This window comes from Neophocaena asiaeorientalis, unplaced genomic scaffold (genome assembly GCF_003031525.2).
Source record: "Neophocaena asiaeorientalis asiaeorientalis breed wild unplaced genomic scaffold, Neophocaena_asiaeorientalis_V1.1 scaffold629, whole genome shotgun sequence".
NCBI classification, from domain to species: domain Eukaryota; kingdom Metazoa; phylum Chordata; class Mammalia; order Artiodactyla; family Phocoenidae; genus Neophocaena; species Neophocaena asiaeorientalis.
In genome coordinates, this window is record NW_020175468.1 from 7,092,079 (window position 1) to 7,113,372 (window position 21,294).

Below are 21,294 nucleotides of genomic sequence, written 5' to 3' on the forward strand. Positions count from 1 at the left end.
GCCACGGCGGGGAGAGGCCCGCGTAAACAAAAAAAAAAAAAAAAAAAAAAATGTTTTTTGATACATTCATAGATAGGTGCAATCATCACTGCCGTCGATTTTGGAACGTTTTCATCACCTCAAAAATAAACCTCATACCTTCTAGGTGTCACTCCCCTGCTCTGTCACCCCACCTCCACCCTAAGCAACAACTAATCTACTTTCTATCTCTATAGCTTCTCTGTTCTTGACTTTCATATAAATGGAATCATGCAATATGTGATCTTTTGTGACTGGCTTCTTTTGCCTAGCATAATGTTTTCAAGGTTCCTGCTAGTGACAGTATGTATCAGTACTTTATTCCTTTTTATGGCTGAATACAATTCAATTGTATGGATATACCATATTTTGCTTATCCATTTTTCTGTTAATGGATGTATTAGCTTGCTAAGACAGGTAGTTTCCTAGGTACCATATCAAAGTATCACAAACTGAGTGGCTTTAAAAAAAAAAAACCAGATGGGCTTCCCTGGTGGCACAGTGGTTGAGAGTCTGCCTGCCGATGCAGGGGACACGGGTTCGTGCCCCGGTCTGGGAAGATCCCACATGCCGCGGAGCGGCTGGGCCAGTGCGCCATGGCCGCTGAGCCTGCGCGGCCGGAGCCTGTGCTCCGCAACGGGAGAGGCCACAACAGTGAGAGGCCCGCGTACCGCAAAAAAAAAAAAAAGCCAGAAACTTTGGCCATGGCTCAAGACTTGGCTCCTGAAAATAACCCCCACTGGCCTTCAAAGTCAAATGCTCTGGGGGCTCATCTTCCTGCGGCAGGACTCCCTGGCTGGGGAGCCCAATGTGGGGTTTGGAACCCCTCGGTCCTTGGCAGGAACCTCTACAATTGTAATTGTCCTCCTGTTTGTGGGTTGACCACCTGGGGGTATAGGTCTTGACTATGCAGCATCTCTGCCCTTCCTACCCATGTCATTGTGGTTCCTTCTTTATACCTTTAGTTGTAGAAGATCTTTTCTGCTAGTTTTCAGGTCTTTATCATCAACACTTGCTCTGTAAATAGTTGTAATTTTGGTGGGCCTGTGGGATGAGGTGCGCTCAGGGTCTTCCTGCTCTGCCATCTTGGCCACTTTAACAGGTGTTCTATTAATAGTTGCTAAATAAATGAACCACGTGTCCAAATTTTTTTTCCATTTCCCGGTCCTACTCTGAATAGTCTCTCCTCTTAATAGCATAGCTTTTCTAACACTCTCTCCAATGAAAGTTACTCATTCAACCACCTCCAATGAGTCTCAGGGTCAGAACTAGGGTCAATACCTCTTATGTCTCAATACCATTTTGACACCCTTGAGCACAGACATAACGGGTGTTTTTAAAATTTTGTCTGCTAAATTCCAACATTAGGGTCATGCTAGGGTTGTTCTCCATCAATTTCCTTTTCTCGAGTATGGTTATATTTTCCTGTATCTTCATATGCCTAGTAATTTTGGATTTTATCCTGGATGTTGCAAGTGGTACATTGTAAAGACTCTGGATTCTGTTATGTTCTGCTGAAGAATATTGATTTATTTTGTTTTGTTTTCAGGGAGCAGTTAAATTTGACTGAGCTCAAAGGCTCAGCTCTGAAATCTTATTTCAGTTCTTTTAGGCTTGGCTGACACCACTTGGAGTTTTCCAGCACATAAATAGGTCAACAATCAGTCAGAAATTTGGACAGAGTTTATACATAGAATTTGGGGCTCCCCCTCTCTGTCTCTCTCCTTTTTTGAGATTCTACCACCACTACCACCAGGTGTTATAATCACCCTAAACTCTGTCCTCTGGTTCTTCAAGTCAGAAAAATTCCAATGTTTCTATCTGTGTTTTAGCCACCTCCACAGCACCTTCCATGGCTTGCCTTCAGGCCAAAATGTATAATAAACAGGAAATTCTCTTCCTCTAGCTCCCTTCAGTATCTGCCTGCTTTATTCACTTTTCAGCAATTTCAGGGAATTGGGGTTTATTTTAATGTTTTATTCTGAGTTTATAGCTGTTATTTTCAGGATACTTGTCCCTATAGAAGCTACTCAACCATAACCGGAATCAGAAACTCCTCAGAGCACGTCTAGAGTATGACCACTCCATCCACTTATAAAAATTCTTTCTTTTTTGAGTCTGCCTCCTTCATCTCTGTCATCTAGCAAACTTTCCCCCCTCTCTCTACTCCAAGACCTGACATTCTTCTGAGAAGGAGCCTCTTCAGTGGCCATGGCTGTCCAAACAATCAGAGAAAAGGAAACTTGACTGTGTTCTCTTCTTTGGCCTCACTAATTCCAGCCAACACTCCCACCAGCCCTACCCTAATCCTTGTCATCACTGAAATCTGAAACACAAACATCTCACTCCCTGACCAAACCCCTTGTTCTCCAGGCTCACTCATCATTTCACTGCCAATAGCCTGGATGGTAACACTGGTTGAGCAGGTCTTTGGTTAATGTTCCAAAGAATACAAAAACAATAAAAGGTCAAGTCTCCTCCCTATTAAGAGACCTTTTAAATATACATTTGTAACATTTTGGAATGTTTTATTTCAGGCTTACAAGGAAGTTTTTCAAAAACCACAGGCTATCAAGATTTAAATTTAAAACAAGAAGGCTAACTTAAGATTCTCATTTGGGGAATTCCCTGGTTGTTCAATGGTTAGGACTCCATGCTTTCACTGCCAAGGGTGCGGGTTCAGTCCCTGGTCAGAGAACTAAGATCCCACAAGCCGCACGGTGTGGCCAAAAAAAAAAAAAAAAAAAAAAAAAAAAAAAATCTCATTTGGAAATTTGTTGGAACTAGTTAGAGATGGTGGTTTCTCAACACGGTGAATGTACCAAATGCTGCTGAACATTTTATGGTGTATAAATTTCAGTTCAATTTTTAAAAAAAGATTCTCATTTGGACAGCATCATACATTTCAGGCACACTTGTGGGCATGAGCCAGGTTTCTCCTAAGAGTTTTGGGTCAAGCTAGGGGGTAGAGGATAGAGAGTTGATAAGGTTGGGACAGGGAACGGGGAGGTGTTACTGTGAAAGATACCTGTTCTGTTCCATCCATCTCACATATCTAAGACCTGGCTTGGACCGCCCTGCTCTCTTCCCTTACCTGTGAACTCATCCCACAAGACCCAGTTCAAATGATACCTCCCCTACCAGGCCTTCCCAATCCTCAACCGTAAGTAGTAATTTATTACTAATAATTACTAATTAAAACTAATGGCATCATTGAGGACTTTAATTTATCCGGGTCTGCTCTCCCACTAGCCTAAGAAACCCCTAAGAGCAGGGACTATGCCATGGTTCAACATGTCCAAAGTTGAGCTCGTTTTCTCTTGCCTCAGACCTGCCCTTGACCTGTGTCCCCAAACCAATAAACAACACTACCATCTCTCCCCAACGCTAGCCTCCTCCCTCACCACAGCAAAGTCAACATAGAACCAAGTAAGAATTAGTTCTTCCTTCCGTATCTTTCTCCAACCCACCCTCTCTCCCCATCTCCATGGTCCTGTCCTCTCTCACCTGTAGAAGTCACTTCCTCGTCTCTCGGCTTATGGTCTCATCTCCAAAACTCTGAAGAATCTTTCTGAAACAAAAATCTGACCATTTTGTTCCCCTGCTTAAAAGCCTTCTGTGACTCCCTGTAGCTTCAGGACAGAGTCCAAACTCCCCCAACCCAGTTGCATATGGTCCACCAGATCGGACACCTGCTCATGGCTCCAGACTCACCAGTGAACATGGCCCCAAATCTCTGTGCTCTAACAAGCTCTCAACCATGCTCCACGGGCCTCTGGCCTTTATACAAGCTGATTCCTCTGCCTGGAACTCTCCCTCCCAACTCTCCCTATCCTTCCATGGGAAAATTCCTACTGATCCCTCTAGTGGTTTACCCAGAAGCTACAAGGTTGAATCGGGTGTCCCAGCCCTGAGCCCCGCCATCTTGACCTTGACCTTTCTGCCTGTGCCCGCCCCATCTTGACCTTGACCCCTCTGCCTGTGCCTCCTCAACCCAGCACTATCCATTCTGAGCTGTCATTGCCTGGTGACTGATCTGTCTCCCCCTCTGGAGTGAGAGCTCCATGAGGGCAGGTCCCAGGGCTGTCTTGGTCACCCCTGTGCTCTCAACATCACCCAGCACAAGCTGGCATGAAGTAGTGGGTTCGGTAAACACTGGTTGAATGCCTCTATTAAAAGGCTTAAGAGCCTGGGGATAATATTGTGGGAAAGAGAATTTTCTGAGAAGAAGTTGATCCAATGGGAGTGACCTACCTCAGAATGTTCTCAGGACACATCTGTCCTACGGAAGTTTTTCTGCTTAGTATGACCCTTGAAGACTGAAGGAGGTAATATCCTGAAAAATAAGGGAACTATTTGCTTTTTTTTTTTAAGGAGGGAAATGGAGGGACTTCCCTGGCTATCCAGTGGTTAAGTGTTCACCTTCCAATGCAGGGGGTGTGGGTTCGATCCCTGGCGGGGGAGGTAAGATTCCACATGCCTCACCAGCTAAAAAGCCAAAACATAAAACAGAAGCAATATTGTAACAAAATCAATAAAGACTTAGGGAAATGGAGCTGGGCCAGGTCTCTTGGAATCCAAACACAGACAGGAACAAGCAGATCTCAGAAATTCCCATGTTCACAACATGGCCCGCATGCCAACATACCACACCAGAATACACACACACAAACACCCACACACTTATGTATAGTCACAAGTTGTACATGCGCACACATGGATGTGAATGCACAGTCTACGTGTTGGACCCAGAGACACACATGTAAATAATCCCCCAACAGACATATATGCCAAAGCATGTACTCATGTTACCCACAGGCAGGTTGGCATGCATTCAGGCAATGGACACATTCACATCCTGTAAGGCACTCACACAGATGTGCACATATAGCCATAAAGAGGCATGGATACTCACTTATGCACCAACACGCACAGCACAAAGATGCATAAGTGACAGGGGTCCTGTAACTCTTTGTTCCGGCAGTGTTGGCCCTTTGAGTTTACCTTGTTCTTTGTTCTTGGATCACACCACACATACCTGGGCTTAGTCTTCACAGTTGGTGTTTACCAGGGGTAACCAACATTATTAAGGAAAAATGTCAGTGAGGGAGAAAGAGCAGGACCACTCCTCTTTTCTCTACTCCCACTTTCAGCATACTAGAGCCCCTCTCTGTTCCCGACACTGGAGTTTACCCAAATCTCTCCTGACATAGTTCTCTCTGCCTGCTAATAACAGCCCTGACACACCAGGAATCACGCCTAACGGGGACTTCACACACCCTCAAATACAACTTTCTCTTCCCAAATACTCCCTTTCCACTGGTGCGGAAACCCAATCGCAGGAAGGGGAAGTGAGTGCAGAGCAGGAGAGAAAGGGTTCACACGTGTGCCCCTTGCCCACTCTCTGTTTTCTGTCCTCAGTATACCCACATGTAAAATGGGAAACATCAATAATAAATAATAATAATGGAAATGATACAATCAATGTAGAGGGCTTCCCTGAGGATCTGGGTAGGGAACCACTGGGGCTCTCTGTAAATTCTAATCCTTGAGACAGCTGGGATTTTTCAGTATCATATTGGTGTTTATTACTATTTCCAAGCCCTGGCCAGTCCCTCTGCCAGCTGAGACCGTGAGTTACTCTTCTCCAGTTCTGTGGGAAGTTCCATGGAAGTGCAGCTATGGTCTTCTACCTCTTGCCCAACCACAGATAGTCAGTTCTATGACCCCTATCCTGACCTCACTTTGAGGTTCCAATGAGAATTTTGGGAATCAAGAGGCAGCATTGTGTCCAGAGTAAAAGCAGATCAACATCTGGGGTCAGATTCCATGATCCAGCTGGACTCTCCTCCCAGGAACACCACATGCACAGCCCGGGGTCCTTTCTCACCTCAAGACCCTCAAACCCATTCCCTGGAATCTCCCCCCACTATGAGACCCTTCAGCCTACATCTCTCCTCACCAAAAGACCCCCCAATCCACAGCCACACATCCTGTTTCATTCTAATACCCTTATATCCAGATCTTTGAATGTTTCTTTCCCAAGACCCCAAAATCCACCACTTTGGGATCCCTTCTCACTCTGAGACCCCAAATCCAAAGCTCAGGGGCTCCCCCAAGCAAATATTCCAAAATCTTCAACTCTGGAACTTATCAACTGCCCTCCACAGCCTAGGGTAGTCCCTCCCGAGGGAACCACAAATTCCATATCGGGGCCCACTCTCTGTTAATCTGATCTGAGGTCCCCCTCCTCCTTCCTTGCTGGCTCTGTCCCAAGCTAGGTGGGGAGCATAGTGGGGGGTATAGTTGGGAGGTGAAATGAGACAATTATGTAATCAGGACCAAAGTCGGCCCTTCTCTCCCAGGTAGTATAAAAGCAAACCATCCCAGACATCACCAACTGACTGTCACCCCCAGTGCCACCATGCTGGCCTCAGGGCTGCTTCCTGCGGCTTTGCTGGCCTGTCTGACTATACTGGTCTTGATGTCTGTCTGGCGGTAGAGGAAGCTCGAGGGGACGCTGCCTCCTGGACCCACCCCTTTGCCCTTCGTCGGGAACCACCTGCAGCCGAACACCAAACAGATGTACAACTCCTTCATGAAGGTGTCCCAAGGCAGAGAGATGCGTGGGATGGGACAGGGGTGGTGGCCTGCCCAGTTTGGTTGGGGCTTTGTGGCTGGGAATTGACAATGTTGGACCAGAGTCACAGGAAAGGAAAGGGGAGCTTTAAAGATTCAGTGTCAGGGTCCTGGCCAGGAAAGACCACATCTTGGGATGTCCAGCTCCTTGACCATCAGAACCTGTAGGGAAATGCATCTCGGGATGTGAGAACTGGGTGCAGGGCCAGTTCAGAGTAGAGGCTGCTCTAACCACTCGCACTCACCTCCATCAGGTCAGCGAGTGCTATGGCCCTGTGTCCACAGTCCACCTGGGGCCCTGGCGGGTCGTGGTGCTGTGTGGATATGACACTGTGACAGAGGCTCTGGTGGACCAGGCTGAGGCATTCAGTGGATGAGGCAAGCAGGCTAACTTCAACTGGCTCTTCAAAGGCTATGGGGAGGGGGACCTCAGAGCAGGGGTGGGGCAGGGGGGTGTGGTCAGGCAGACTTGATGGCTTCAGTGTCCCCAGCCTTCTCTATCTGACTTCCTCTGGCATTCTCTGTCCCCATTCCTATTCATGGTTGCCGCCCCCTCTGTCTCTCATTTGTCTTAGCATTTCTGCATCTCCGTTTCTCCCTGCCTCTCTCTCCCCTATCTCCCTGTTCTCTTTCACTAGATGTCTCTTCTTTCTCTGTATCTCTTAGGAGCTCTTGGAACTTCTGCTTTGGAACCCTGGTCCTCTATCTCCTTATGCCTTTTTGTCTTTTTCTCCTTTTCAACTTCTGTGCTTCCCCAGGCTTCTCTCTCCTTCCCTCTCTCTCTTCTTTCTTAGTCTTAGAATCTCACATTATTTCTGTTTCAAAATCCCCATGCCTCCATCTCCTGGTAACAGTCTCTCCTCCTCCCAGACCCTCTCTGTTTCTCTCTCCTTATTTTTCTCTCTTCTCCAGTTCAGTTTTAGAATCCTTCACAATTGTTATATCCACCTCCCAGATCTCCAAGTATCTCACTTCCCCTCCTTCCCTCCTCTGTCTCTTTCTCTTCCTGTGAGTGTCTCTGTATCTCTTTTCTCAGTGTATCTTTCCTGCCTCTCACCTTCTGATTCTGTTCTTGCAACTTGGTCTCTACCTCTTTCTGCATTTCTCTGAGTTGTATGTCTCTCTCTGTCTCTGTCTCTCTCTTTCTCCCCCGCCCACCCCCTCCCTCCCCACCCCTCTCCTCCCCGCTCTCTCTCCCACTTGCTCTCTCTCTGCCCACCTTTCTCTCGCTCTCCGGGCCAGGCGGCTGGTCTGGGCCTGCCCCGCCCCGACTCCTACGCCCCCTCTGCAAGCTTGGCGTTCGGCAGCTGGGAGCGCGCCCAGCACCTCCGGCGCTTCTCCATCACCGTACTGCGGGACTTGGGCGTGGGCAAGCGCGGCATCGAGGAGCGCATCCAGGGGGAGGTGGACTTCCTCATCGAGGCCTGCCGCGGCACGCACGGTGAGTGGGGGGACCCCGGAGAGTGCGAGGGGGAGGAGGAGGAAGACAGCCCGCACCGACACACGCATCCTGGCCCCGGAAGGGGTCCAGGTTGGGCGAAGGCGTCCGGCCTCCCAGCTCTGGGGTCTGAGGCTGGAAGTCTGGCTCAGCACTTCCGCGCCCTCCTCAAATTCGCAGACTGGCATCAGACCGCCAAGCTGACTCTCCCCCAAATCCCTGTCTCTCCCTAACCCCACCCCATCCCCCAGGCGCCTTCCTCGATCCCACCTTCTTCCTGAGCCGAACCGTCTCCAGTGTCATCAGCTCCATCGTCTTCGGGGGCCGCTTTGACTGTGAGAACAAAGAGTTCCTATCACTGCTGTGTATGATGCCGGGAAGCTTCCAGTTCACAGCTACGTCTACCGGCCAGGTAACCTGTCCCAGCCTGGCTCTACCATGCCTCTACCTCAACCTGCCAACTGTCCCTCCACACCAAGACAGGTGCCCCAAACTCCCATCCTCCAACAGACAGGATCCCCTCAAAACCAGCCCCCCACTCTCAGACAACTGAACTGTTGCACCAGAACCCGGGACAGGTGGCCAATACTCAGTCTCCAAGCACACCTGGATATCTCAAAAGATGCTCCCCCCACCAAAAAAAAAAGAATGAAAACAAATAGACACTGCAGGCAAGATATATGTGCTCAACCCAGCTTTCTCTTCTCACCAGTGCAGGTGTCCTCACCCCAACTTACCTTAATATCTAACAGATGTTCCCTTTTAAGATATTCTATCTTTCCATCTGAATTTCTTAACACCTGGACAAGAGATCACCTCAGCCCACTTCCTGACTACCTGAACACGTGGTGCCGGAAAATTCAGCCCACCAAAATCATTTGTTACCTACACAGGTGTCCCAAACCAGCCCACTAGAATATCTAGACAGTGCCCCCTACCCAGCTCGCTTAAATATCTCAACATTTAGACAGGTACCCCAAACCAAGACCCCTAAACATGTAAATGCCTGGACAGATTGTTCCCCAAACACCCAAATAAGTGTCTTCCAGCCCAGCTCACTCAAATACCTACAGAAGTGCCCCCTATTGGCCCATTTGAATATATGAACACCTGAACAGGTATCTCCCCGCTTTAACACCTGCACAGCAGCCCCACTTTAATACCTTAACACCTGTACAGAAGCCCCCAATCCAGATTCCCTAAGTATCCACACAGTTGTTTCCAACTGAGACCACCTGAATGCCTAAACACTTAGGTGACCCCCCCTTCCAAGTCCCACCTAAATAGCTAAGCACCTGGACAGGTGTCTCCCAACCCAACCTCACCTGAATATATGAACACCAGATGTATGCTCCAATCCAGCATCACCTGAACGTCTGAAACCTGGATATGTGTCCCAGTCCATCTCACTTTAATTCCTGGACAGGGTCCCTCACACTTAACTCATGTGAAAACTTAGATATCTATTCCCATCCAGCCCCATCGAAATACCTAAACATCTGTGTAGGTGCCTTTAACCCAGTGCCTTCCTTGCCCTGCGACAGGTCCGACTCCCATTGGGTCCTGAGCACTGACAGCTGTCCTTCCCTTCCCTTCCTCTCTCCCCACCCTCAGCTCTGTGAGATGTTCTACTCAGTGACGAAATACCTGCCAGGGCGCACACTGAACCAACCAAGTGCCCACTGCCTGCTCCTCCAGACCATCCCCCAAGACTCTCCCCTTGCACCTCCCAGGTGACTTTGGCAGGACCAGGTGAGCAAGACCCTGCACCAACAGCGCCTACGGCCTGAATGTTTTATGTCCATGCCACACGTGGATGTCATGCATGTTGTACCTACTTGGACGGTCATCCCTGCCCTGAGTCCTCACAATAGCTAAACACGTTCCCCCTCCTCCCTAAGCCAAAACCCATGAGGAGATTGACCACGTGATTGGCAAGAGCCATCAGCCCAAGTTCAAGGATGGAGCCAAGATGCCCTACACAGAGGCGGTGATCCACGGGATCCAGAGATTCTGAGACATGATCCCCATGGGCCCGGCCCACAGAATCACCAAGGATACCGAGTTTCAAGACTTCCTCCTCTCCAAGGTGCTGCCCCACCCAGCCTAAAGGGATCTTCAACCCACTCCCTGTGACCCCGCACTCCGTTCCCCCTAGAAGCTTCCCAGCCCCTGATCCACTCCCTCAAAGACTGTCCCAACTACCATGTCCCTTCCACCTTCCCACTCAGAGACTCCTGAATCCCATATCTCCCCAGACCTCTTGCCTCAGGGAATATGAACACTATGTCCCCCCCAAAATTCTTGTCTCAAGAGACATAACCTCCTTGTTCCCCCAACCTCCTGCCTTGGGAGACATGAACTGCATGTCTGTGAAAACTTCTGCCCCAGGAGACACAGAGCCCATGTTCCTCAAACTTCCCTTCTCAGGGGACGGGAACCCCATGGCTGCCAAACTTCCTGTCTCGGGACGATGAATCTCATGTCCCCCAAAGCTCCTCCCTCAGAGGACCCCAACTCCCATGCCTCCCACTTCCCTTCACCAAGGTCACACAAATTCCCCCTCCATCCCCAGGTGCTTTCAGCACACCCATCCCCCACTCCACCTTATAAAAGTCCCCTCCCTCCTCCCAGCCAGGGCACCAAAGTCTTCCCTATGCTGGGTTGCATGCTGAGAGACCCCAAGTTCTTCTCCAACCCGCGAAATTTCAATCCCCAGCACTTCCTGGATGAGAAGGGGCAGTTTAATGCTTTTGTGCCCTTCTCCATCGGTAAGACACACTGCCAAGCCAACACCAACAGGGGCCTCCTTCATCTCTAAGGTGTAACCTAGTATCTTTCTCCAACTTGGAAGTCCCTCTTACCATATACCTTGGAGCCAACCAGCTGCAACCCCCATAACTCCCAAGAACCTGGGCCCAGGCAAAAGAAAAGGGATGATCGTACCCATTTCAGAGATAGGGGATATCATGGCCCAGAGTGAGTCAGAGATTTGTCCAAGGTCACTTAAATTCTTCAGATTCCTAGAAGGGCGATGGCACAGCAGCCATATTTGAGTGTGTATTTGAGGAGAAGGGGCACCTAAAGTTCCCATTGCTACAGCCCGTTTTGCTTCACCCCACCCCATGTTCTAGGGAAACAGGCTCAGAGAGGAGTAGCAACTTCTCTGAAAGTCTCTCAGGCCTCGAGATTCCAGCCCATCCTCCCTGGGAGAATACAGCCGGGGGTCGGTCGGTAGTGGGGTCAAGGTAGCAATGAAAACAAGCCTCACCTCCATGCCTCCCCCCATTCCTTCAGGAAAGCGGTACTGTTTTGGAGAAGGCCTGGCTAGAATGGAGCTCTTTCTCTTCCTCACCACCATCATGCAGAACTTCCGCTTCAAGTCCCCACAGTCGCCCCAGGACATCGACGTGTCCCCCGAACACGTGGGCTTTGTCACCATCCCACAAAACTACACCATGAGCTTCCTGCCCCGGTGAGCCAGGGCTGTGCCAGGGTGGGGCTGGTGGGAGGAGCAAATGGGGGAGGGAGGGGCAGGGCTAAGGATGGGGGGATGATGATGGGGGTCAGGTGGATAGGAGAGGAAGAAACAAACGGACTCTGTTCACCTTGCTAGAGGTGGGTTGAGAGGAAAAGAAACCTTATACTATACTTTGAATAGTAACAATAACAGATATTATTTATGGAGCAAGTACACTGTGTCAGCTCTATGCTAAAAGCGTCATATACTCACCTCACTTAACGCTCACAAACCTATGTCACGGGGAACAGTATTCATGCCCATCTTACAGGTAACAAAGATGAGGTCCAGAGAGTTTAAGTCTCTATCTGAGGTCCCACAGAACACAAGTAAGTACTCAGCAAGTACATGAACACAGATCTGTATAGGGATGGCCATACTTAGCCCACAGTCATTTAGGGAGATTCTTAAAAAGCACCCCTTCCTCAAGTGAAAAAACAACAACTTATCATACTATTACACAACCTGAGCAGCTCTGTCCAGGAGACTTTTTCCAGAGCCCTGACAGGCAGCTGACCTGGCTTCACTACACACTTGCCCACACCCTTGCACACTCATGCACACTTTGGATGCCAGAGCATATTTCGTGCCCACCACCAGATAAGGCTACTGTATCCGATCAGAGTCAGGCCTGGGGACAGGAGTCAGACTTCTTAATGAAATGGGTGGGAGAGAGAAACACTTTCAGAGAAAATGCCAGGAGAAGTTTGGTAGCAGCACAGCCATGTCTGTGTGTGCGCGTGTGTGCGTACAGGCGTTCGAGTATATGATTGCATGTTCTCCTGAGTGTATACAGGAAGTCACATTTCCTATGAGTTTCTGAAGGTGGGGCTCTCTCTGATGGATCTGGGATCTGTGAGGGTCTGAATCACCTGCTTACTCTCAGATAAGTTAGCGCATGTTCCCTTAGAGGTGGCATCCTTCAGCGTTGCGCGATCTGAACATTCATACACATCAGCTGTAGATCTTTGTGTTAGATCTAGAGTTAGATCTCACCTTAGATCTAAATGCTATGCAGAGCCCTGCATCCACAAAACCTGCCACACTTGAAGGACCAGTGATTGGGGTCAAGTGAGAGGAAATCTGGTCCTTTGAGCCCTGCAAGTTTCGTAATAGGCTATGATTCTCAAGTTTCTCAATTCCCATGATCTGTGTTTGGCAACTCGGTTTCCACAAATTAGCTGCTTCCTACTCATTGGAGGGAAATAAGGATCCACAGGGTCACACTCTTTATTATGACAAACACACTATTCAACAATTCAGAGTCAGAATCAAACTTTATCCATTCCTGTGCATGTCACTTTAAGAGGTTTCTAGAAAGCTCACCTGGGGGAATCTTAGAATTGTGGCATAACTCAACGGTCGAATCTTGGAACTGCAGAGTCCACAATTCATAATCTTGGAATCTCGGATTCCCAGAACCTTAGACTCCGAACATTTGAATTACTGATGCTTGGAACTCTTGATGCTTAGAATTTTAACATCAGAGTTTCCTTTAGCCATATCCTTGGGAACTGCGTTCCCAGCCCCTCTGGTGGCAAACGTCAGATCTCCAAGCTGAAAGTTCCTTCTGAGAAAGAGTCAAGAGAGGAAAGGAGGGGCTGGAACTAGCTGGGTTCTGCCAATGAGGCATACCTCCAGGGGAAGATAGAGTGGCTAGTAAGTCTTTGCCCAGCAAGAAGGGAGACGAGAGGGAAGAGAGAACAAGTATTAATCTCCAGAGTCCTCAAACTTACACCCGAAAAGGGAAAAGCAGGAGTCCATCAAGGCATTACCAAAGGTGCCAAGAGAAGTCACCTTCTAGCCACCAATGCCTCGATCTCACCTGTCCAGATAGGGCAGTCTCAGCTCTGTTGCTCTGGAAGAACCAGTGACCCAGCCCAGCAAAGAGACAGTGCTGGGGCGGAGATGTTAACAGGAGCCCTGGATTCTGGTCCAGGCTTTGCTGCTAACTCTTTGGGCCTTCCTGAGTCTCTCATCTGTCTCCTTCCTCACAGGAATTATTTGAAGATTGAAACATAGCCTGGTGTTGAGCTTTAAAACTCAGTGGCTGCAGGAATGGGAGGGTGACAGTGGTGATGTTTCTGGGTAGCTTGTTTTTCACTACTCTCTTCTACCAAAACAAGAGTCCTGCTCTTGCCATAATGACAGGCACAAGTAGCATGTGTGGAGTGCCTGCTATGTGCCAGACACTGTGCTGGGCCCCTTGTGTGAGTTTCCTAGAACTGCCAGACCAAAGTACCACGAGCTGGGTGGCTTACACCAACAGAAATGTATTGTCTCAGAGTTCTGCAAGCTAGATCCAACATCAAGGTGTCAGCGGGGCCATGCTCCCTCCGAAAGCTGTAGGGGAATCCTTCCTTGCCTCTTCTTAGCTTCTGGTGGTTTGCAGCTCTTGGTCTTTGGAGTTACTTGGCTTGCAGCTGTGTCATTCCAAACTCTGTCTTTGTCATCACATGGTGTCGTCCCTGTGTTTGTCTCTCTTCACATGGCCATCTTTTTTTTTTTAATTTTATGGGAGTATAGTTGATTTACAATGTTGTGTTAGTTTCAGGTGTAGAAAAAAGTGGATCAGTTATACATATACATACATCCACTCTTTTTTAGATTCTTTCCCCATATAGGTCAATACAGAGTACTGAGTAGAGTTCCCTGTGCTATACAGTAGGTTCTTACTAGTTATCTATTTTACATATAGTAGTGTGTATATGTCAATCCCAATCTCCCAATTTATCCCTCTCCCCTTTTCCCCCTGGTAACCATAAGTTTCTTTTCCACATCTGTGACTCTATTTCTGTTTTGTAAATAAGTTCATTTGTACCATGTTTTTTAGATTCCACATATAAGCGATATCATACGGTATTTGTCTTTCTCTGTCTGACTTACTTCACTTAGTATGATCATCTCTAGGTCCATCCATGTTGCTGCAAATGACATTATTTTGTTCTTTTTTACTGGCCATCTTTTTGTAAGCATACCAGTCATACTCCAAGATGACTTCATCTTAACTAATTATATCTTCAGTGATTCTTTTTCCAAATAAGATCACATTCTGAGGTACTGGGAGTTCCGACTTTAGAGTACCTTCTTGACAGTTCAATCCATAACACCACTTATGCATGCACTCGTTCAACCAAATAAAGTGTCTGCGAGGTGAGTCTATGATGATCCTTGTTACAAATGAGCACACGGACTCAGAGGAAGGTTAAAGAATCTGCCTAGGGCTTCCCTGGTGGCGCAGTGGTTAAGAATCCGCCTGCCAATGCAGGGGACACGGGTTCGAGCCCTGGTCCGGGAAGATCCCACATGCCGCGGAGCAACTAAGCCCGTGCGCCACAACTACTGAGCCTGTGCTCTAGCTCCTGTGCTCCGCAACAAGAGAAGCCACTGCAACGAGAAGCCCGCGCACACCAACGAAGAGTAGCCCCCGCTCGCCTCAGCTAGAGAAAGCCCGTGCGCAGCAACAAAGACCCAACACAGCCAAAACTAAAATAAATAAATTTATTTTTTTAAAAAAAGAAGAAGACATTCTTGTCTACAAAAAAAAAAAAAGAATCTGCTCAAAGTAACACCATTAGGACATGACAAAGGCAGATTTGGATGAAAGAGTTGGATTCCAGTGTGCCTCTCTTGAGGTTCCAGAGATGATTCAGATGGAGCCCCTGCCCCCAGAGGAACTCTGGAGGAAGGGGGTGATTCTCAGAAGAAATATTTCAGAGAAAGGAGGTAGAAGGATGGGAATTTAGATGTCACATCACCCCTGACTCAAGTTCAGGTTGTTCCACATGTGGCTGCTCCCAGGACGCATGCAAACCTGTACGCACACGTGCATACGGATATCTGTATAGCTGGAGCAGCGCTTTTTTACTCATGAGAGGCAGTCTGATAGAGAGAGTCTTCTCTTCTCTTTTGTTTTATTATTTTTTAAATGCTTGTTGCAGCCCTTCAAGCTGCTCATGAATCATTAATGGGTTATGACCTTCAGTTTGAAGAACAAAAGCTTAAAGGAGAAATTCCAAACTCCCTGGGCTAGTCTCCAAGACCCTTTCTAGCCTCTCCCAATCTCGTTTCTCATCACATGTCACTAAACAGATCCTATTCCCCAAGCTCACCAAACATCTATTACTGTGCATGGATTATTTATGTCTCCAGGCATTTGCACTGACTGTTCCCTCTGCCTAGAATTCTTTTTCTGCCCTTTCCGCTGAAGTGAAGGACTGTTGCTGTGGTAATATTCACAGAATAACAAGCAAACAGGAAGGAAAGAACCCCTTGTTCCTCTACCAAGATTCCATTCTCCCCCTAACGGTCCAGCAGGATCCAGCAGGAAATGGAGAAAAAATGGTTCACAGGGTTCCCAAAAAGTTACCACAAAACAAAGTATTAAAATGTGGCTTTTACGTTAAAAGTGATTTTATTTTTTTTAGTTCTCATTACAAGAAAAAAATTCTACGTATATGACAGATGTTAACTAGACTTACTGTGGTGATCATTTCACAAAATATACAAATCATTATGTTGTACACCTGAATCTAATATAATGTATGTCAATTATACCTCAGTTAAAAAAAAATTTTTTTTCCCATTTGCTATTGAAAAGATCAGTTCCAGTTATATGGAAAATCCATTTATTTGTAATACCTACATTCTCTGACAATGCCAGGAGGGCAAAAACCAAAAAAAAAAACATGAGGCTTTGGGACTTCCTTCGTGGTCCAGTGGTTAAGAATCTGCCTTCCAATGCAGGGCACGCATGTTCGATCCCTGGTCGGGGAACTAAGATCCCACATACGGAGGGGCAGCTAAGCCGGCGCATCCCAACTACTGAGCCCGTGCACTCTGGAGCCCGCACGCTGCAACGAAAGATCCCGAGTGCCGCAACTAAGACCCAACACAGCCAAATAAATAAATTAAAAACGAGGCTTTGACGTGTAATATCCAACACAGTGTATATTAGCTACATAGCATCCTTCTCCACAATCTGTTCCAGAAAACAGAAAATAAGGAAACACTTCTCAACTTATTCTATGAAGCCAGTATTTCCCCGATGCCAAAACAAGACAATGATAGTACAGAAAAGAAAGTTACAGACCAACATCCCTCATGAATATAGATACAAAAATTCTCAACAAAATATTAGCAAATTAAATCCATCAATATATAAAAAGAGTAATACACCAACTTATCATACTATTACACAACCTGAAGAACCTATGGGCAGGACAGGAATAAAGACGCAGACCTACTAGAGAATGGACTTGAGGACACGGGGAGGGAGTAAGAAAAAGAAAAAAAAAAAGAATGTATATATATGTATAACGGAATCACTTTGCTGTACAGCAGAAATTAACACATCGTAAATCAACTACACTTCAATATTTTTGTTTGTTTGGCCTTGCGGAGCAGCATGCAGGATCTTAGTTACTCCAACCAGGAATCGAACCCGTGCCCCCTGCAGTGGAAGCACGGAGTCTTAACCATTGGACCTCTAGGGAAGTCCCTATGCTTCAATTTTAAAAATTAAATCTAAAAAATAATAATAAGTAAAAACAGACCATACTCAGCAATTAGTAACCCCCCCATGACCCACACTCATAGATTGAATAAAAAATAAATCACACAAGACACAGTAAGGATGAAGATAAATAAATAGGAGAGGGTATACTAGCCTAATGTCTCCTGAAAAAAAGACAATGTGGCTTATACATACTTAAATGAAACAAGATTGACGCTATGGCAAAAAGAAATTATTAGGAATTACAGGAATATTGTGAAAAAAGGACCTATGCACCTGGAAAATATAAAAATCCTGACACATAACAATATAGCCCTAAATTACAAGACTTTAACTTATCCCCATGAGTAACTGATAAATCAAACAGATTTTTTAAAATAGTAAAAGTATAGAATATTTGAAAAAGATGCTTAATTAGGTAGACCCATTTAACAGCTAGAGGACCCTAAACTCTTAGAGAACCCTCACTATTTTCAAACACACATGGAAATTTTACAAATACTAGCCACATACCAGGCCAGGATACAAACCTTAATAAATGTTCATGGAATAATAGTATAGACAATACAATCTGTCCACAATGTAAAAAAAAAATAGAAATCAATAACAAAAAGAGAAAAACACCAAAATTCTCAGAAATTTTAAAGCACACTTCTATACAATGAATGAACCGAGTAGAAATCATATTGGATATTGAAAACGTTTAGAGCTGAATGATGAAATCATTACGTCTCAATACTTAAAGGATACAGACTTCAGAAAGAAGTGCTTATATGAAAATAAGAAAACTGAAAATTAATGAAGTCAGCACCCAATACAGGAAATTTTTAAAAAATAATTACAGAGCAAGACTTTTTAAAAGGTCAAAGAAAGAAACCCGTGAGGGTCTCTGCCTCTGCTCTCAGCCAGGAGATTGCTAAACTCGCCTTTACCAGTCAACCAAGAGTTAAACATTGTGTACAGTGTGGCCACTCAGCATCCTTGTTTGGGGACCTAGGAAACAAAGTCTGGGCTCCTCAGCCTGGCATTCAAATAGCAGAAATGAGTGAAGCACAAAACAACAACAACACACACACACACACAAACAAAACAGTAGAGAGCGTCTAAGTTAGGGAACCAGAACGCTTCCACGTGCCAGGTCCCAAACCCCACGAAGACAGGGGCTCCTTTGTTCAGGACCTCCCTCTGTGTATCCCTTCATCTGCCTGTTGATTTGTATCCTTTAATATTCTTTATAATAAACCGATAACTGGTAATCTAGTGAGAGAAAAAAAAAAAGTAGAATCTATGAGACCAAAAACTCCTTTAAGAAGAAAAAAAAATTGTTTAACTTCTTACAACATTTGTGACAAGCAGAATTCTGAAAATGATTCCACATGACCCATACCTCCAGATAATCCCCTTCCCTTAAGTGTGGGCGGGATGTATGAATAGGATGGCATTATCACTCCCCTGACTGTTACATTCCATGACAAAGGCGATTTTGCAGATGTAATTAGAGTCCCAAATCTCTTGATTTTTGAGTTAATCATAAATGAGATTATCCTGGGAGGACCTGACCCAGTCAGACGAGCTTTTAAAAAGGGACTGGCCCGGGGCTTCCCTGGTGGCGCGGTGGTTGAGAGTCCGCCTGCCGATGCAGGGGACACGGGTTCGTGCCCCGGTCCGGGAAGATCCCACATGCTGTGGAGCGGCTGGGCCCGTGAGCCATGGCCGCTGAGCCTGCGCGTCCGGAGCCTGTGCTCTGCAACGGGAGAGGCCACAACGGTGAGAGGCCCGCGTACCGCAAAAAAAAAAAAAAAAAAAAAAAAAAAGGGACTGGCCCTTCCAACAAAGGATTAGTGATCAGACTAAACTCCTATAAACCAACAAGAAAAAAAACAAAAGGTATTAAAAGGCAGTTCACAGAGGAGGAAAGGGAGTGGCCGATACACACATGAAATGCCCAACCCGGTAATCATCTGGAGAAAGGTAAATTAAAACGAGATATTTCACACTCATCAGATTAGCAAAAGTTTACAATTGATAGGAACAAATATTGAAGGGCAACACCGGAATCTTTATATACTGTGGGTGGGAGTATAAGTTAGTTAAGCTAACTTTGCAGAGCAATTTGGCAATGCCTAGCCTAGTTCAAGTTGCACATATACTGCAACCCAGCAATTCCACTTCCGGCGATCGACCCTAGAAAAATTCTCACAGCTGTACACAGGAGACAGCCCAACTAGAGTGTCAACTCCGTGAGAACAGGGCTTTCTTTTTTTTTTTTTTTCTGTTTTCTTTGCTGTATTCCCAGTAACTACGGTTGACCCTTGAACAATGCAGCGTTTGGAGGAGCTGCCTCCTGGCAATGGAAAATCCGCCTGTAACTTTACAGCCGGCCCTCCGAATCCTCAGTTCCACATCTGCAGATTCAACTAACCCTGATCATGTACATATAGTACATATTTCCTGGAAAAAAAAATCCAAGTCAAGTGGACCTGTGACACAATTCAAACCCGTGTCGTTCAAGGGTCAACTGTAGTTAGTTGGTCCTCGATTAATACTTGTTGACTTGATTAATGAGTGACATGGTCGTATTGAGGAAGATTCTTCTGGTTCCACCTAGGAGCTGGGGACTAGAGGCAGAAGAGGAGGTAAGTTGTGATTGGGGTAGAAATTGACAGGGTCCGTGATGGTGGAGACCGGGTCACAGAGAGAAGTCATCCTTCCCCTGTTGCACCACTCCCTAATTCCCCAGTAAACTCATCTCCTTCATCCTCTGAGTATGGACATCGTGAGGGTCCCCTCTGCCTCCGCTCTCAGCCAGGAGATTCCTAGGCTTGTCTCGACCAGTCAACCAAGAGTTAGACATTGTGTACAGTGATATGCTCAGCATCCTTGTTTAGGGACCTAGGAAACAAATTCTGGGCTCCTCAGCCCAGCATTCAAAGCCTTTGAATACCCAAATCCTTCCCCCTACATTTATTTTATTTTTAAATTAATTTTTATTGGCGTATAGTTGCTTTACAATGTTGTGTTCGTTTCTACTGTACTGCAAAGTGAATCAACTATACATATACATACATTCCCTCTTTTTTGGATTTCCTTCCCATTTAGATCACCACAGAGCACTGAGTTGAGTTCCCTGTGCTCTACAGAAGGTTCTCATCAGTTATCTATTCTATACATACTATCAATAGTGTATATATGTCAATCCCAATCTCTCAATTCATCCCACCCCTCCCCTTTCCCCCTTGGTATCCATACGTTTGTTCTCTACATCTGTGTCTCTATCTCTGCTCTGCAAATAATACTATCTATACCAGTTTTCTAGATTCCACACAATATGCGCTAACATACGGTATTTTTTCTCTGTCTGACTTAACGTCACGCTGTATGACAGTCTCTAGGTCCATTCCCCCCTACATTTAAATCCCCCCAGTGACCCGAGAGACGACCAGCAAGTGATCTGGGCTGCTTCATCAGGCCCCCTTCTCCATCTGTCTTTCACTCTCACCTCTAGGGTCTTCCACCTCCCGGAGTGTGCCTTTGACTGTCAGCTTGTGTGATAACTCCCTTCCTGTGTTTTTCTGATTTGTGCCCCTTCCCCCCCTTCTTCCCCCTTCTTTGAAGCTCCTGCATGTGTAGCCTTTCCTCGCAGTCCTTCAGTAATATTCACCTGTCGTCTGTTCTGCTGAGCTGGAACATCTGTGGCTGTTTGATTTCTTCCAAGTGTGCACTCCTCTCGATTTCTCCTTTGCGTATTCCAGTCACCATTGCTCTACGTAGTGGAACCGCTTGATGGGTAGTTCTCACCCGCACTGATGTGCTCCCAGAAGGAGGGGGGAGTTCCTCTCCGTCTGCCCCACCCAAATCCCCCGTTCCTTAAGTCCGTCTTCACTTCATCAGCTCCCCTATCTCTGCTTTCAACTCCAGGCCAACTCTCCAAGTCTATGACTGAAAAAGGAAGCCACACGCCCACTGCCCTTGACCCTTTGCATGCCAAAGAGAGGCTGAAGGAACAATGAGGGGGAGTGTCTCTGAGTCCCCAGGGTTGTAATGGGGGGATGTGAGTGTTCTCTTCAGGGAGCTCCCTGTGCCCAGGAGCAGAGGGGAAAGAGATAGTGCCACCTTGCATTCCCACAGGCAGATGTAGGGAAGGACGTAGGCTCAGGAAAGGAT

General features: G+C 46.6%; 2 protein-coding genes across 2 annotated transcripts in view; both read left to right on the forward strand.

Annotated features, from left to right (window-relative positions):
• Positions 1-21,294, forward strand: part of LOC112415372 (cytochrome P450 2F5-like) — a 37,482-nt gene that overhangs the window by 2,884 nt on the left and 13,304 nt on the right. Inside the window, 3 exon segments of the mRNA XM_024768299.1 lie at positions 6,521-6,622; positions 6,912-7,077; positions 7,952-8,098. Of these exon segments, the coding sequence (XP_024624067.1) occupies positions 6,521-6,622; positions 6,912-7,077; positions 7,952-8,098 (415 nt within the window).
• On the forward strand, positions 9,771-11,619 carry LOC112415251 (cytochrome P450 2A13-like). The gene is given in 4 exon segments (XM_024768127.1): positions 9,771-9,847; positions 9,997-10,184; positions 10,734-10,866; positions 11,393-11,619. Coding segments are annotated over 3 exon segments (432 nt in total). The 5' UTR covers positions 9,771-9,847; positions 9,997-10,067; the 3' UTR covers positions 11,575-11,619.